Raw genomic sequence first — 17,965 nt, forward strand, 5'->3', positions numbered from 1 at the left:
GGAGCGGTATCATCTAGACTGGTTTCCCAGTTTATTATTAGAATATCCTGCAAGCCAGTGTCAGAAGCTCTACTAAAAATCAAGATATATGACTTATAGTGCTTCTCCCTTATCTGCAAGCCCTGTTACGCTGCCAGAAAAGGAAATTAGATTGGCTCAATTCATTCACAACAAAGCCATACCGGCTAGCATTCACCTTCTTGTTTCCTTCTAGATGCTTACAGACTGTTTATTTGCTCTCAGACTCAAAATTAAACTCACTACTCTATTGCTCCTAAGTATATCTGCAAGTCATCAATATGTCCCCATTCCCCCCACTCGCCTTTTTTTTTCCCTTGTACTTAAGCTCAAAAAACCTCACAGTCAATGGAGTTTTACAGGAGCCAAACCACGAGACTCCAAACAGCAAGCAACTCCTTGAGGCAATAAAACATAGGGCAAAGGACTGTGAATATACTCCTTTCTATATTGCAGCCAGAAAGAAGGGAAGGTCCTTTGGCATCTGAATGCGTTGGACAGGATTGTCAGCCCTGCAGTGGAGAGCGCCTTCATAGAATCATTTTGGTTGGAAGAGACCCTTAATATCATCGAGTCCAACCATAACCTAAATCTAGCACTAACCCATGTCCCTAAGAGCCTTATCTATACATCTTTTAAACATCTCCAGGGATGGTGACTCTACCACTTCCTCGGGCAGCCTGTTCCAATGCTTCACAACCCTTCCTTCCATCCTTCAAAAGGGAGGAAGGTCACAAAGTCTCCTCACATGGCAGCTCTGCAGCTCTAAGTCAGCCTGTGCTGAAGAAGCTCAAGTAACCTCCCTTCAACCCCTCACCACCTCCTTATCCAGCCTCTGGCTTTTCCCTGGCACTGCCAAGCCCCAGCTCAGGTGGCCTCAAACTCATGACACATGTCATAAACTCACAGCTTTAAACTCTTGGTATCCACCATTTTGTTGGTTAAAATGTTTATGGAAGTCACAGGAAAACTGATACAATTAAGGAGTGTGGTGGTGCTGTTCATAGCTGGGGATGGGGTGGAGGAGAGAGGCAGCAATGACAGAAAAATATTGCTGTCGTTAAAAATTATGTAGCTTTACAAAATATTAAGTAGGATTTAAAAATATATATGTATTTATAATAATCGTGTATTTGACAGAATTCAATGTGATGAAGTCATCCAGGTGTTGGCAGTGACCAGTCGCTCACGAATACTGAGCATCGTTGTTTTCTCACCGATGCCGCTGGAGAGGCAGCACCTCTGCGGGACCGCGCTCCTGGGAGGTCACTTGGTGCTCAAGGTGTGGAAATGCACCCGATTTAACAGGTTTACAGCCCCTCCCCGGCCCGCTCCTCCCGTGAGGGGGAACGGCCGCCTCACCGCGCACGCGCACGGCCCGCCGGCCGCCTTTGTGTGAGGCGCGGGCCCGGCGCGCACCCCCGCCGCCCTCCCGCCGCGCAGGCGCAGAGCGGCTCCCCGGCGCGCCCCGGCTCCCTCCGCCCCTGCAGCGCGGCGGCGGCGGCGCAGGCGCAGCCCGCGGGGCGGCGCGCAGGCGCAGAGCGCGTTTCCTGGCTCCCTTGTCAGTGCCGGGCCCCCCCCCCTCGGCCTCCGCCGCCCGGCCGCTCCCTCTCCCGCCGCCCGGAGCGGAGTCGCGTTGACTGACCAGAGTCCGCGAGTCCCGCTCCGCTCCCGCCGCGTCAGGTGAGTCCCCACCCCGGGGGGCGGCTGTCCGCGGTGCCGCCGGGCCAGCCCCGAGAGGGATGGGAGGCGGGGGGGGGGTCTGCAGGCCCGCCGGTGTGAGGGGATGGCGGGGGGGTTGGGTCACCTCAGCCTGCCCGGGGCTGAAGGGCTGTGCCTGGCCCTGCCGCTGCGAGGGGGGTTTGCGGGGCCCTCTAGTGAGGCGATGCGGTACCCTCAACCCCTTCGCCCTGACGGGCCGGGGCCGCACGGGGCGGTGATGGGGCCGGGGCGGGAGCAACCGGCCGGGCCTCGGCGGGGCAGCCCCCGCCTCCCCCGGCTCTGACCCGCCGTGGCCTCGGCAGCAGCGCTGTGCACCTGTGGGACCCGCACGGGGCCTCCCGCAGCCCGCGATCCATCCCAGACCGGTCGGCTTTGTAATGCTAATGGTGTCCTGTGGCAGGAGTCACCCCCTTGGGAACGCTGCGCTGAGTGACTCGGAGAGGAATGACAGCGGGAAGAGGAGGCCTTAATTAGAGGCACTTCTCTTCCAGGTGTTTGGGAGTGATGTAGGTGCTCTGAAAACAGGCAAGGATCAAAAAGATCCCTTTTTCTTTCTCTCTCTCTCTCTCACCCACACATATGCTGTCTCCACTTCTGAGTCTGCACCCTCACTAGTTGCTTGTCCAGGGATGCCCGTATACCCCATATTTCTCACCCTGTGGAGAGATGACAACAGCTGAGTCCTGTACTTCCCAACCTCTATCCTTTCAGTCTATGTACTGAAAGAACTGCTGTGCAGAGGTGCAAAATTTTCTTTTTTCTCCTTTAAAAAAAATGTATTGAAACTCAAGGACAGTTACTTTGCATTTACAAAAAAGATGAGGGATAGCCACCTTAAGTATGTGGCTAACAAAGTTATTGTAACAATATCTTTTCTATATGAGATTTTGAGGTTGGCTGACAGGAAGGCATTGAGGGGTTTACTACATGTTAATTGTGTAAAGTCCGTTGCATTCTCTCGTGTGAAATGTGAGTTTGATTTTGTCTATGTATTGGTAAGGAATAAATGTAACTGCAAGACTTCTTTGAGATTTAACTTCATGAAGAAAAGGGCACTGCACTTATCAGAGAAATAGTAGTGCTTTTGGAGATTCTCATCACTGTTGTTTTTTATGAGTTTGTTACCAAACCACAACAGAAAACAGTGCTTGCTGCAAGTTATGGTGCTCAAGAAGCTCATTCAATGGGAAAGAATGGAACATACTGCTTGTCTAGTCTGTCTTTGGGAGCAGTGTGTAGGTTAGCAAAAATCTCCCAACTAGAAGTTAGGATGGGACCGTATCATTCATATGTAGTTCAAATCTGTGCAGAAAATACCAGGGTTGTGTTAGAAAGTGTTTCAAAATAGCTGCATTCCTTGGGGAGGGGAGATCGGATATTTTTACATTTTATTTCGGAAAGAGCAGAAAAGGCTGAGCATTCCTTGTTGGTAGAGCAGCTCTTCAACTTTTCCTGTATATGGAAATGTAGTGCTACTGAATGTTGGCATGTGCTAAAGCAAGATCGTGGAAAAAGCAATTTGCAGTTGTGTCTTGCTTATATTAGCACATTGACTCTCAAGTCATGGCTGTCTAAGGTCAAAGGTAACTTGGATTATGTCTACTTTTTCACATTAATAAAGATATATTAATTATTTTGCTTAGGACTGCATATGTTTAATAGCTTCAGTTGATTGGTAGAATATGACTATTAGAAAAACCATGAAATCATGCTGGTTAAAATTATCAACTGGAATTAAAGCTCATGTAGTTAAAAGTTATATTTGAAGCACATTTGAAATGTAACCGTAAATAATTTTAAAATAGCAGTGCTTGCTTTCTTAAAAAGAAAAAAAGCAGGGGTTGGGGGAGGGAAGAGAAAAAGTCTCTCCAATGCTTTGCATTGGCGAAGTTCTGTATCATCTCTGCTCCAAGATTCAGCACTTTCAGCATATTTGTTAAGTGAGTGGGGCGGTAGGAATTGCTGAGCTCTATAAGAACATACTCATCTTTCATTCACGCCTGAGTTTCTGTTGGGCTGCCGCTCGTTTCCTGTTTGCTTCCAAATTCCTACCTTGTCCCAAAGCCTCCGCCCTCCAATAACATGGCCATACTTGGGTATGTTGTAATTTCAGGCTATAATGGGTGTGGATGCCTTGGAATGACATCACAGAGATAATTCTTTTTAGATGTATATGTAGGGGTAAAAAAACTTTGATCCATCAGCCAAGGGTAAATTGCTATGAAAATTAGTGGAATTTATGGAAGGAATTGACAAATTCAAGTTTTGTGTATTGAACTGTTCACATTTTAATTAGAGGTGACACTGAGCTTTTCTGGTGTTATCTTCCATTGATGTTACCTTCCATCCATTTGTGCTGCTTGGTTAATACAGGACATAGAATACAACATGATATTTTAAACAACTTTGTAGTTGTGGGTCACTGCACCTTCAGTTGCAGATATTCAGTGCTGTCTCATGTAGCAGTTATAAGTTAAAGAAAAAACTAGGTGTCTAGCTTTTTTTTAAACAAATTAAAATACATATGAACTAGAATGATTCAGCTCATTCTTTCAGTGTTTGAATCTCATGGGGGCAAAAGCCTAACTATAAAACACTTAAGTACTAGGATTAATTTGAAGAAATTAGCAATTAGTTACTTACTAATCTTAATATTTTTTCCCTAGGATACATATAAATGGCTTTATCAAATAATCAGCAGATTACAGTTGCATATCAGATGTTCTGGACACACCAATTTAACCTCCTGAGAAAGAAGAAGAAAAAAATGTTATTGTAGTGCTTGTGAGCCTTGGTACATGTCAGGATTTGAATCAATGCACTGAGATATGTCCCTAGAATTTTAGGGTTTTTTTCCAAGTATTCTATTTCCATAGTGAAATTATTAATTTTGTTAGATTTCCTAAGAACCTGCTGTCTCGCCAGTGATGATACACTAAGAAGCAAGTGAACATGGCTTTCGGGACAATCGCAATTAGCTTCAGTAAGCAGGACAGTTAAAATTTGTTGGCCTACTGAAGATATTGGGATGTAGGGCAAAGGCAGCTCTTAAGCGGCCTGAACGTATTGACTGAGTAAGTTGTGATCGTTTGTACGCAAATTGTAACACTGGACTGAAACAACCTTGATAAATGTTGAAGGCTGATTTTGTTTTAATAATTACCTAATTTTGAAGTGTTTTGTTTTCAATTTTACATCTTTCAGCTTTTTCAATTTTTACAACATAGGAATATCTTTAACTCGGAATGTCTCTACATCAGTTTTTACTAGAGCCAATCACCTGCCATGCATGGAACAGAGACCGTACTCGTAAGTAATATGTTGTTTTTGTTTGTTTCGTTTGTTTTCCAGTGCTACTTTCTCTTTGCTGTCAGTTTGTAATCTTGCAATTTTCTGGATCACGTTTAGCAAAGGTATAGTCAAATACCTAGTGCTGCATATTAAATGTTCCATTGATGATCCAAAAAGTGCCAGTTTTCTAAATCTGAACTTTGAAAAACCCATTACTGGAACTCTGGCATATGAGCAAGTCTGGCCTTACCGGTGTTCCAAAAGGCTTTACCTCTTGATCTGTACCTTGTTAGAACATGACCTGTCCCTGCTTACCCTTTTTGACCCTCTATTTCCATACCCGCAACCCAGGCCTCTAATAGCCTACTTTTCTATTAGAACATTGATCGTTGTGTTCAAAATGTCTTGTCTTTCTGTGCTGTATACTCATGACAATTTTATAACCATAATTATTTAAGATTATCTAGGGCCATTGGCCCTTTGTTTACAAAATCCATGTTATGCTCTGAAATTTGAGAATACAGGCTTTACACTGGAAAGTCTTTCCAAGTAAAGCATTTGTTACTAAAAAGTCTTCCGTACTATTGGATTGTTTTATTTCTTCTTAAAGAGATTGCCATTAGCCCTAATAATCATGAAGTCCACATCTACAAGAAGAGTGGGAACCAGTGGGTCAAGGCTCATGAGCTAAAGGAACACAATGGCCACATTACAGGTAAGCAGAGGTTGTGCTGTGCCAGACAGCAGGTTTGGCCACCCCCTGTTTTCCTCAGTCGAGAATCTGAACAGGAAATCTGCAAGTGTTGAGTAAATAGATCTTTTTATAGGTTGGCATTCCCACTTACAGACAGCTTTGCAGCGTTTTTCTGGGCCGCATGCAATGAATGTTAGGAAGAAAATCCCTATTTCATTTCCAGACATTTTGGTAGAGTAACTGAGCCTTTCTATCACTTATTTTTCATCCATAATAACATAATGACGATAAACTTACAGTCTTCTGAAGCAGCCGAGTTCTGTGTCAAACTCTCCTGGTGATACATGCTGCTCTCTTTCAAGTGCTGGTATTAAAACTGCATCAAGTATCCGGCTGTTGCATTGGTTCGTGGTTTCTGACAGCAATAAATACCCTTTTTTAGGGACTGTATAAACACTTTAAGTGGTCAGTCCTGGACTTATGACAAACCATCAGTGAGTGTATTTTACTGCAGGCCCAGAGTATCTGTAGATCCACAATGAAAATGTAAGAAGAGCTGCCACGATGAGTCACAAGGTGTTATTTTTAAAACGTGATTGTCCTGCAGTAGTCTTTTATATTACTTTTTTTTTTTTTTTTTATGGTGGTATTTCTATAAGGGCTTTATTCTCTAAGGAAACAAAAGTAATTAATACAAGCACTCGCGCAAAAAAGCAATATCCTTTATTCTGTTCTCAACTCACTAACGGGCAGAAGTATCTGCCCAACAGTGTTTTTCAGGAACCTTATTCAATTCATCTGATTCTTGCTGTCAAAGAGCACAACCATATGTGCCCTTTTGTGAAGAGTCACTTGGGCTGAATTTACAGATGACGCGCTGTTCCCCAAAGATGTTTCTCTGCATTTTTCTTGTACCTGTTAGTGTTAGAAACCAAATATTCATGACTTGGGAAAAGAGCTCTCTCTGCTTTTCTGCATAGCGCATACCTTTGGAATACTGAATGCTGTGGTTGTCCTAAAGATTAGACTTAAACTGTGCTTAGACGCAGAAGAGAGACTGATCAGACTGCGTGTTGCCTCTGACAGGGGTGATTCAACTGCTGCTGCTCCAGCTTCTGATCACAGGGGACAAGGTCCCTTGTTTTGCCTTCCTGTGTCTTGATGCAGACATTTGTGGTGAGATGCTCCTGCTCACTTACAGGAAGAGCATTATTTGCTCTTTTTTGCTGGCTTAGTTTTCTGATAAGCCTAAAAAGCTGAGCCTGCTATGGGTCAGAAGAACACTGGTGCAAGGGAGGTGGTGGGAAAGAGAAGAGGTACAGGATGGTCCCCATTTCAAAGGCACGAGATTTACTCATGTAGCTATAGTTTCAGACTACCAGCCTCTCAAAAATTGAACTTTTAAGCATAAGCCAATTTTGAAGTAGACCATATATGAATAATATGGTAAAATTAGTACCAATTCTTTCCATAACTTTTGGCCTTTTTTCAGTTTGTGTGCTTAAGGAAATATGATTTAGTGGCAGGAGAGTTAAGGATTGCACTCTACATCTCCAAGAAGGATGCTAAGCAAAGATGAAAACCAGTGTTGCCGTAAGACTTTCCAGTTGAGAACATCCTTCATTGCATAGGAAGGGAAAGAAGCAATGGCAGGCTTATCAAATGCTTTGTTTTATTCTTTGAATTTTTTATTTTTGTTGGTAGATGTTTCTTTCTCATGGCACAGCTTAATTAGGTATGGAAAAAATGTAAGGATTGTATCGGTACATAAAGATTAACCACTTCTAACCAAAAAAAACCCTGTTATCTTAACTTTCGGATCATGACTGCAGTCTGGCAGTGAGCAGACAACTTGGTTAGAGGTTTGTGCGTAGTTTTAGAATTGCTGGGTTTCAGCTGTTGAAAAGTGTCTCTTGCTCAAGTCAGTGGTTTGAATTCTGCGGTGGACAGGCCATTCCAGGCTGCGGAGCTCCGCCTGTTGGCCACCAGTCAGAGCCGGCTTCCTCACGGACAAATCCTCCAGAATCGGGAAATTTGGGATCTGCAATTTTGATGAAAGCTAGAGGGCAAAACCTTTATCCTTAGCAGTTTAAAATGGTGCCTGAAGAATTAGTGAAAAAGGGGAATACTAATATAATAGTAATAACTATCTCTATAGTAGAAGACTGTGAGATTGTCTTTGTTTTGGCTTACGGCAAAGCAAATGCTATAAAGGGAAAACTTTATTAATGTGAACTCTAAATTGCAGGTATTGACTGGGCTCCCAAAAGCGATCGCATTGTAACTTGCGGCGCAGACCGTAATGCCTATGTCTGGAGTCAGAAAGACGGCGTGTGGAAACCAACCCTTGTGATCCTGAGAATTAATCGTGCAGCCACCTTTGTGAAATGGTCTCCCTTGGAGAATAAATTTGCTGTGGGAAGTGGAGCTCGACTTATATCTGTGTGCTACTTTGAATCTGAAAATGACTGGTGAGCTGTTTGGGTTTAATTTCTATTTATACCCTTAAGGTCTGCATGGGAAAGCTAAAGCCTGGAGTTTAATGGTGGTTACTAGGTTACTATTTTCCTAATTCCTACAATCTTCAGGAAATGTAGAGGAATAGACCTCATCAGTTCTTTCATGGACTTTTTACATCTTAGGGAAAAGATTCCCTCTTTTACTTCTTTACTATAATATAATGTAGCACCTAAAGGCCTTTGAGTTAGCCTATTTTCAGGTTACGTGTGTTGGCGTGGATAGGTTCTGGTTGACTACCATAAACATATGTTGCTTTTCTAAAAGTGCAAGAATTTCTGCAGAGTAAAAATTTCCTTACCACAACTGTATTGCTGAAAAAAGACAAATGTTTCCTCTCTGCATCTCCCTCCAGAATGAATGAAGAAACTTTGACTTGAGTCTTTCTTCTGTATAGAGGAGGTGAGAGAGGATGTGAGAGACCAGGCAGTTACCCTGCAAAATCCACATTAAGGAGTTCAGTCCAATGCATTATAAAAATGAGTTAGCAGGGGAATAGAATTTGGGTGAAGAGATATATACTTATTGTAAATTTGTTTAGAATATTTAAAATTTTAATTAAGATAAACACATAAAGTTCACAGACTGTACACCATAATTTTAAAGATTTGGACAGCATGTGAGTTTTATTGCAAAACTGGTGTACTTAGTCATTGGTGGGGGGTGAGCTTTTTGAGAAGTATTTCATAGGTTTGGAGGAGTCCAGTAAAATATTTTCATATGAATTTTATTTCTGCTTTCACTTAGGTGGGTGAGCAAACACATTAAAAAGCCCATTCGTTCCACTGTCCTTAGCCTGGACTGGCACCCCAACAATGTTTTGCTGGCAGCAGGATCCTGTGACTTCAAGTGCAGGTGAGAGAAAATAAAGCATCTGTAAGTCAGTTACTGGTTCAGGTTCTTCGTTGGCACGAGCATGTGGATGATGCATTCGCTATCAAAATAGAAGATGGCTCATTGCATACTGTTGTTATTACCAAAATAAAATATCTGGCTTAAGAGACTTGGAAATCAGACCAGCAGGTACTATGTTGTAGAATACCAGCACTGCTGGTTAGAGTCTAAAAAACAGTATCTTGATGGTGAAATTTTGAAATTCAGAGTAACTTTATGCTTACAAAGGTGATTTTTCATGTTTCTTCCCTGAGTGACTTGTTCTCTCCCCTTTGCCGGTGTCAGCCTTAACTTTCTTGCAGCCCTGTGGTGATCAGGGCCAAGGAATTGGTGCAAATGAAACTCAGCATAATGTTTTTGACGCACAATAAGAAAAAGGCTGGTAAAAGCAGCTTGGGCATGTGAGATGGGTGGGATAGTCTTTCAAATGATGAAATTACACCGCGAGCAGTGGGTCCTGCGAGTTGCTCCATGCCAAGTAACCGGAGTCACTGCAATGAAGTCTGCATGGGGAACTGTCTGCAGAGTGGTTGACTTTAATTCATATTTTACTTAATCACTTGTACCCTGAATAATAATGGAAGCTTCTTTTCTTAAATTCCTTATGTAACAGGGTAATTTTTAAGCTTCAAAGTGTGTACTAAAAATGACTAAGAAGGAGTGGGAGGGGGAGGTGGGACCAACTATTACGTTCCTTATTTCAGAATGGAACCCATGCATCTAAATTCGATCCTTTAATACCTTTTTATGTAAGGAGAGATGTTAAATGAAAGCTGGGAAGAAGAGGGGAGTTGCCTCCCTTCCCTGCCTGGTCTCCAGTGTTAATTACATAAACTATACATGCTCGCTTCCTTTCGCAAAAAAATGTGATGTAAAACGTACTCATTCATCTTCTGGAAGCAGCTGCTTTTCACATGTGGAAATTTTTTTGTGTGTGCTCATAAAGCATCTTGAGACTCTGACATTAGGTCAGCTGAGACCTCTATATATCAAGATATCTCTATATAACGAGATACCTGTGTATCAATTTATCTGTTATTTTGGACTTCAGCTACAGGCTTTGGTGCTTGTTCTGTACATCCCTAATTATCTCCTGTTTCCCGTTTGGGGTTTTGGTTGAGAGTTAGGCTTGAATTATTTTTTTTCAGAATAGCTTTCAGTGTGTTTTTTTAAGAAATTCAAGATGTGGTTCAGTTAATTTCCTTGCAGTGTTTTCCAGAAGACTTGGTTAGTCTTTTGTTTCTTGTCAGAAAACTAATTGTGTCCTGCTCTTATTATTAACAAAATTTGTTTATATTTTGAAAAAAAATAGATATCTTGGCTTAGAACATTTGGGAAACTTTCTGCTCTTGCTTAACGTTCTAGTTTAGGATGAAACATTTAATAATTTTGCTGGTTTTATCATAGAAATCTCCATATAGAAGTATTAAAGGAAGAAAGAAAAAGTAATGGAGATTGGTACTGGGTTTATGTTTCTATTTCTTCCCCAAAACCATGCAACATATTGTGTTTGCCAAATGACTAGCAGAGATCTCCAGAATTCCAGTTTTGGGGAATGTTCAGTTACATATCAAAGAAAATAAAGATACCTGAGGCTGAAGTTCTACATCTGTTCTGATAGGTGGTTCTGAAGAAAATTAGGAAATGGATCTGCCAGAGCCACTGCCAACTGTTCAGCAGCTAAATGGGAGAGACTTTGGAAAAAGAGGCTCTGAGTTGATAGGAATTCAGCAGAGTTTTCCTGGTGGCTGGCCTGGATGAGGTCCTCTTACATTTGTCTTCAGAAATATATATATAGCTGACAGCACCACATAGGTGTGAATTTTATATTCTGGCTGGAACAATGTTGCTGTGGGAATAAAAGCCGTTTCCGAGTGTTCTTTGAAGGCTGGGGCCTGCAAGCTGAGATGGTTTTGATTTTAAAAGAGAGGGAGACTTTAGTAAAGGAAAAGACTTTTTAGCAGTTATCTTCAAGGTCTTTTACTACGTGGGAATGATTTTTCTGTCTTGTCTCAAAGGCTGTTGCTTTAAACCTCTTGTCCTATTTCCATACATTAGGAGAACTGTCCTTTTAGATGTCTCTATAAAATTAAGTTTGTTGAAGGATTATCATTAGATTATATTTAAACTGATAGAGCTGAGTATAAATTCATACTTAATTCTCTGAAAATCTGTGCCTAATATAGCTGCAGTTAAACCCTTCTTGTTCCAAATGATCAACTTTATTTGAATAAGCTGAATATAGGTACCTTTTGAAGTGCACACCCAACACATGTGAAAGTTTTAAAAAACGGGGAGGGGAGAGCACCATTTCCTTAAACTCCCTTTTTGTGTTTGACTGCAACCATGAATATTTGATCACAGTTTTTTTGTCAATACTGAAATATTTCTCTGGTAGTAGTATGGCAGAGCTCACTTGCTCCTCCTGTTCAATGGACTCTAATCCTGCGCTGGTGACGTCCAAGTAACTTCCATGGTAACGGTCAAGAACACCATATTGTGGCGTGTCTGAATCATGCCGAAGGAATTTGATGAAAGGGGGAGGCTTCCTACTTAAACATATCTTGCAAATTGTAGTGCTGGGAAAAAAAACGTAAAAACATTGTGGTATTTCAGGTTTTCAAGGCCGCCTTTCAGTAATGAGCCAGAATAAGGTGGCTCAGAGCCCCTTTGGCATTAGAATATCAGTTTTCTTTTCTCCCGCTAAAAAGTGAATGTTCTTAAAAAGTGGGTAATTTTGTAGGTGTTTGTATTCCCTTCTAACTATACAGTGCAATTGGTGTTTTTTCTGTTACTGAAGAATTGACTCTGGGAGTTGTTAGCACTGCAAAATGATGAAAGGGAAATCTTAGCACGGTGGAAAATGGGATGATAATGTATGTTTTTGTGCCATCTTCTGGAAAAAAGGAGAAAAGATACAAGACATGACACTTATGAGAAACTTTTATGTGTTACACCCTTTGTACTATTGCTTTCTCTCTGGAGACTGAAGCTTCCCAGCTGCTAGAGGCTTGTTTAAAGATACCGTAGTATTTTATTCTGGTAGAATTACAATGCATCTGGTTGTTTCCAATATAAAAGGTATATGCAGCTCCCAGGAGTTTTTTTTTTCCTGTCTTTATTCCTGCTGAAATATTTATTTGCAGGGTGTTTTCTGCTTACATTAAAGAAGTGGATGAAAAACCAGCCAGTACACCGTGGGGCTCCAAAATGCCTTTTGGGCAGCTGATGTCCGAATTTGGGGGTGCTGGCAGTGGCGGATGGGTGCACAGCGTCAGTTTTTCTGCCAGCGGTAACCGCCTCGCCTGGGTCAGTCACGATAGTACCGTGTCAGTTGCTGATGCCTCAAAAAATATGATGTAAGTATGTTCTTTTTGCTAATTATTAATAGCTGTATAAGTACCCGATTGAGTGTGAAGTGTTCTAGAAATCCTTTATAATAAAATTATGAAAATTGACTTAGCATACAGGCTTGCTTCTCCTGAAAAGATGATGTCAAGCACTAAAACTTCAAGTGGTTTTGTATTGCAAATGAAATAGCTTCATCAACTTCAACCTTTTTTGGGGTGTATTTATAAACGCTTGTGGTTACACATGATGCTGGATAATTTCAGTATTTCAGCTGGAAAACTTCATGTTTGTTATAGATCTTCAGGACACTTTCATTAAGTTCTAACTTTTTATTATAAATTACAACCTTCTGGTGTCACCTCAGGACAGCTGAGCTACACTGCCTTCCTTTCCAATAAGCCTTATGTGGGAACGGTCTCTATTTTTCCTTGGAGCCAAATATGAGAGGTTTCAATGAAGTCCTCTAACAAACGTTCTTGTGTTCAGGGTTTCGCAGCTGAAAACAGAGTTCCTCCCACTCCTGAGTGTGTCATTTGTCTCAGAGAACAGCGTGGTGGCGGCTGTAAGTGTCTATTATTTTCTCCTCGTAGAGCATTGTAGTGTTTAGGAGAGGCAAACACACCATACATTATGAAGTTAATAATAAGCAAGCTCTTCCATAGTATCAGTCTTCGCATTTCTGCAATTAACAGCAGCAGAAAAACAAAGAGGTGATTATGTTGATTATGTTTCTTGACATGTTTTCATGCTTGCAGGGCCATGACTGCTGCCCGATGCTCTTTAACTGTGATGACCGTGGCTTGTTGACCTTCGTTTCCAAACTAGACATTCCAAAACAGAGCATCCAGCGCAATATTTCTGCTATGGAACGCTTTCGAAACATGGATAAAAGAGCCACTACAGAAGATCGTAACACTACCCTGGAGACGCTGCACCAAAACAGTATAACGTGAGTGTCTTGGCCGCCAGTGCGTGGGGAAGGAACGCGCTCCACATCCCGTTGGTGTCACAGGACGTACCGCAAACCTGTGAGAGCAAAAAAATTTGCCATACCAGATGGGTTTAGTTGGTATCCCATTTTATTTTTAGTCTTTCCCTAACAGCTGTACATTTCTGGGACTTAACGTGGGAGCTGGTGAAGTTAATCATTAACATGGCATGTGTGCTACTGCTGCTTGCTCATGTGTATTGTGTTCTGTAACTTGAGCACAGTTTATCTTATCAAATATGTAGATAATTCACAAGAGGTTAGTAGCACTGCGCAAAATCTAGCCAGCAAAATTCACCTGAAGCTGAAATTCACATACCAACTTCCTATTTCAGTCGTTATTTCCATGTGTATGTATTCATCAAAAGGCTTGATTCAGGTTTATTGAGTAAAATCTCCTTGCATTTATAAAAGCATGTGAGCTCAGAGGATGCTAGCATTTCTGAAGCAATTTATTTTTATTCAAGGAAAATGTTTAGGCTGCAGTCACCAAGCGATTAAAGAGCTTTCAGCATCCTTTTTCTTTGCTTATTTTTCTGAAGCATTGTACCAAAAATCCATCACAAGCCCTGCTATACTCCCGTCTCCCTTTGAGAGAGTAGGAGTTGAATTCAGCCCAAATTTCCCAGCTTTTTGGCTCTCTGGAACGGGTGTCTGTGTCACAGCTATCGCTCTCTGTTTTCAGCCAAGTGTCTATTTATGAGATAGACAAACGAGATTGTCGTAAATTCTGCACCACCGGCATTGATGGCGCAATGACCATCTGGGATTTCAAGGTATGTTTTACTACGGTGTTTATCTGAGCTGGGTGCGGTGGCGGGTGGTTTTTTGGTGTCTAGCATCCTCTTCTGGGGCTCAGCCCTGGCGCAGGGTTTAGTAGCAGTAGGAAATCCAGACTGGAATATTCAAGACCATTAGTGAACTCCATAAGGAAGAAAGATTCAAGATGTACCTCGCTTAGCAGATGGTGCTAATCCAGACTTAATTTTTTAATGGAATTGCTTAATGTCCCTGTAGGAATCCCACTAACTCTTTTCCAACTTCTACCTCAGCCACAATCAGGCTGGAATGATCATTGGTATGGTAAAGCCTCTTCTTGCTCCCGTCCCTTTGGACTCTGCTCACTATTCCTATAGAACATTGCCCTGCCCTCTCGTAATTAACTTAGCAAAGCAGTAAGAAATAACCTCAAACAGAAAACGCAGTGAGCATTCTATGGAAAACCCTAAAAGGATTTAATAATGCAAGTCCTGGCTGTACTGAGGACCAGCCAAGAGAGGTCTCTGCTGGCCTCCCCCCGCTGCCGAGAGCTGCGCGCTGACCTTTAGGAAAAGAATCATTTGTGTTCTGTGACACCAGGAAGCTCTGGTGGAACAGGAGCCAATTTAAGGTGATGTATAAGCAGCTTTAATGCAGTTTTGGAGAAGGGGGTAGACTCGTTGGTTCATATATGAGTTTGAAATGAATGACTGTAGTGCTCTCTGATGCTTGTCTATAGGTCTAATCTCAAGTATTCAGGGTTTTTACTCTTTTTTTTTTTCTTAATATCAGCATTTACACTGAATTGTTGAACACAGGCTACTGTCGCAGATTGTGATTAAGATTTCTCTCTCTTTCAAGACCTTAGAGTCCTCTATTCAAGGTCTACGAATCATGTAAAGGTGGATTTCCGTGATCTAGCAGGACAAACTGCTCGACAGAACGCAGCTCCCACATCTGCACAAACCCGAAAAGGGAGGAGGAAGGTGGAATATTTGGAAACACTGAGAAAATACAGCTTGGCAGATTTTCTTTTGAATCTAAATTTGGTGAATTGTGTTGGTTTCAAAATCAGCTGTGATTGTTCTTTTATTTTATTTTATTTTTTGGTTGGTTGTTTCATTCCATTCTTTACCAAAGCTGCTCCTTAAGTAGTTTATTGCAGGAAGTTATGAATCACTAACTTAAAAGGGGAATTTTATGTAAATTGTCTGCTAGAAGTAATAATAATAATAATAAAAAAAAAGAAAAACTGAATCTTTGTTTCGATGGTCATTAGCAGTGATTAAAAAAGGGATATTAAGGGAATTAACTCTGAAAGAGAGGGCAGGAAAACCCTGCGCTGGTATTTTGTGGCCTTAAAACAGGAAGAGTTCGTCTTAGCTGAAAGTTTCATAAATTTGACGGATGAAGACCTGGGGTTCTGATGTGAGGATTCAGCTGAGCCTCTATCAGGGGAATTGTTCTCTTGAGGTGATAATTTTGGAGGATGAACGATTTTGTCCTGCTGACTCTTAGTTCTGTCTGCCTGGCGATTAATCCAGTAATAACAGCAAATTAACCTGAATGTCTTTTTTATTGTCCATTTAGTGGGTCATAGTTTTCTGAAGACGAATGACCAGAATTATTTCTTTTAGGATTTGTACAAAGACTTCTCGCAGTGGAAGGCCGCACGTGGCAAGCGAGGCAAGAATCTGCTGCGCCAGATCGTAAGAGGAGAAATTAAAAGCAAATCACTTTGTGAGTCTGTGAAGCTTCACAGGCCCTGCGTGTCATGTTAGAGCTGAGTGCTTGGCCTGTGAAATGGTGTGTTTATAATGACTGGTGGAGAAATGGAACGTGTTTAACGGAAGTATCAGCACAGTCTGGCTTCTGTGCGGATCCTTTGTCTCCAGGTGACTGGATGTTTTGAAGTTCAGTTCTGAGCCTCGGTAGCTCGCTGAGGCATTTGCACGTAACTTGTTTTATTCCCGTGGTTTTGTTACTCTTACGTGTTGCAGGCTGCGCTCTGAAGGGGATTATCTGCCTCACAGTGTTGCTTTGCAAGGTTTAAGACTTTGTCATTTCAGTTGAAAATGCAGAAGTGTCTTAAAAAAAACAACCCAATGACTAAATTTACCACTTCCTCTGGAACCAGGGTTGCTTCAGATGCTGCTGCTTTGTCAGCTCTGAGTGATTGAGAAGGGAGGGTGGGGGATAAGCACACAAAGCTGACAACTGCTGCTCTTCCTCTGCGAGTGAACTGTGTCCATCGCAGAGCCGGATCGTTTTCAGGTGCAATGTTGGTTCTGTGTGGAGAATTAACTGTTTTTCCAGTCCCTTCTGGTTTTCTTACGTCTCACACCTTCCTGCCCTGGCAGTTGAGCGTGGCTTTGCAATTTCCCCTCCTTGTAAACCTAAAATAATGACTGTTGCACCTCTGCTATTGCAGTCTAGTGACCTGATGTGTACGATGACTTGTGGTGGGGTGGGTTTATCAGCTGGAATACAATGCTGGAGGAGTTAAGTGTCTTCTGGATCGAAGGACAGGGTTTGGCTTCGTCCGTCTCCTTACGTACTACTAGATGCTTATCTCTCACAGACAGTAATGATTTTGTTTCTGAAGTCACTTTTTGAAAGCGTAGTGTTTATTTCCGAAAAGTGTTAAAAAACTGATTCTAAAATATATGGTCCAAATAACATAAAAGGATGGGAAAAATCATCTAATGAGAGAGTGGAGAAGATGGATCTCTACATTTTTATGCCTCGTTCTTTTTCTATTTTAAAGGTCTGGAGAAGGTAAAATGAGCCAGTTTGCTCCAAAAAGCCAACAAACTGAGGTTTGATGGAGCTGCTGTAGGTTCCTGAGAGAAACATGTATGCTAGAGGTTTGAGATTAAAACCAGATTGGAGGTATTTATATTAGGAAAGGACCGAGCAAGGGGAATATAAACAACCATCACTTAAGGCATAATTCAAGCTAGAACTGCTCCGGGCGCAGGGGTGGGGAGTGGAGCCTTGGGCACCATCCGAGGTGGGACATGGTGGCTCTGGATCTCCAGGCCACCACCTGGGAGGACAACAAAGCTCATGGTTCCAGTCTTAATTACAGGAGCGCTTCTGGCTGTGTGTGCTCAACGTTACACACCAGTTAACGGGTTGTTGGGAGCAAGAAATGGGGCTTTACGTGAGTGGGGATGCCAGGGACTGTTTGCTGGAGGCTGCCTGAAAAACCCCCCAACCACTACATGAAAAGAAGCTGCAGAATTGCTGCCGCTTTTCCTCCTCTCTGCCCCCTCCAAAGAAAACCCCACCAAAAAAACATTCTGGTGTTCCCAGCGTCTGCATGGGGATTGTTCCGAGGAAAAACTTGGAAAAGCCGCAGCTTTCAGCGGTGCGGGAGCTGTTGCGGGAGCTGCGTTTGGGGCAGCGGCGATGCTGGGGTGAGGCTGGGTGCTGCAATGGGTGCTGGAGGACGGGCAGCTCGCTGCTTCTGTGAGGGACTTTTCCCACCGCGGGGATTCACTCCTGGCTAGATCCACAGAGACCCTCCACCGTCCGGGGACATCTCCGCATCTCCACTCGTGTCTGCGTGGGATCACAGCGACGTGTGTGGAGGGAAGGGCGGCTGAGGGAGCCCAGGAGGAGGGCAGAAATGAGCTGCCTGTCTGCATCTGACCCTGCACTCGGGGATTCATTCTGCAGCTCAACATATACAAGGTTGTTTTATCTGCATCCTGCAGCTGAGAAGC

The 17,965-nt window shown here is 42.5% G+C and overlaps 1 protein-coding gene across 3 annotated transcripts; it reads left to right on the forward strand.

Moving 5' to 3' along the window:
* The first annotated feature begins 1,548 nt into the window (after window positions 1-1,548).
* ARPC1A (actin related protein 2/3 complex subunit 1A) lies at window positions 1,549-15,491 on the forward strand. Of its 3 annotated transcripts, none has more exons than XM_082064947.1 (10): window positions 1,549-1,701; window positions 4,945-5,049; window positions 5,642-5,746; window positions 7,974-8,196; window positions 8,990-9,097; window positions 12,283-12,495; window positions 12,974-13,049; window positions 13,243-13,436; window positions 14,161-14,251; window positions 15,027-15,491. In XM_082064947.1, the coding sequence occupies exons 2-10, from the start codon at window positions 4,986-4,988 to the stop codon at window positions 15,036-15,038; spliced, it is 1,086 nt and encodes a 361-aa protein (XP_081921073.1). In that variant the 5' UTR covers window positions 1,549-1,701; window positions 4,945-4,985; the 3' UTR covers window positions 15,039-15,491. The 3 variants fall into 3 exon arrangements, with proteins under 3 accessions (XP_081921073.1, XP_081921071.1, XP_081921072.1); XM_082064945.1 differs by having other exon boundaries at window positions 1,550-1,701; window positions 15,096-15,491; XM_082064946.1 differs by having other exon boundaries at window positions 1,557-1,701; window positions 4,968-5,049; window positions 15,096-15,491.
* The last annotated feature ends 2,474 nt before the right edge of the window (window positions 15,492-17,965 follow it).

The sequence above is a fragment of the Streptopelia decaocto genome, assembly GCF_964273445.1.
Source record: "Streptopelia decaocto genome assembly, chromosome: 13".
Classification (NCBI taxonomy): Eukaryota; Metazoa; Chordata; class Aves; order Columbiformes; family Columbidae; genus Streptopelia; species Streptopelia decaocto.

Excerpts from the sequence above, each read along its gene's own strand:
- ARPC1A (XM_082064945.1), top strand. The coding sequence starts at position 4,986 with ATGTCTCTACATCAGTTTTTACTAGAGCCAATCACCTGCCATGCATGG. Across the intron at positions 13,437-14,160 it reads CTGCACCAAAACAGTATAAC|CCAAGTGTCTATTTATGAGA; the intron begins GTGAGTGTCTTG and ends CTCTGTTTTCAG. Across the intron at positions 14,252-15,095 it reads TGACCATCTGGGATTTCAAG|ACCTTAGAGTCCTCTATTCA; the intron begins GTATGTTTTACT and ends CTCTCTTTCAAG.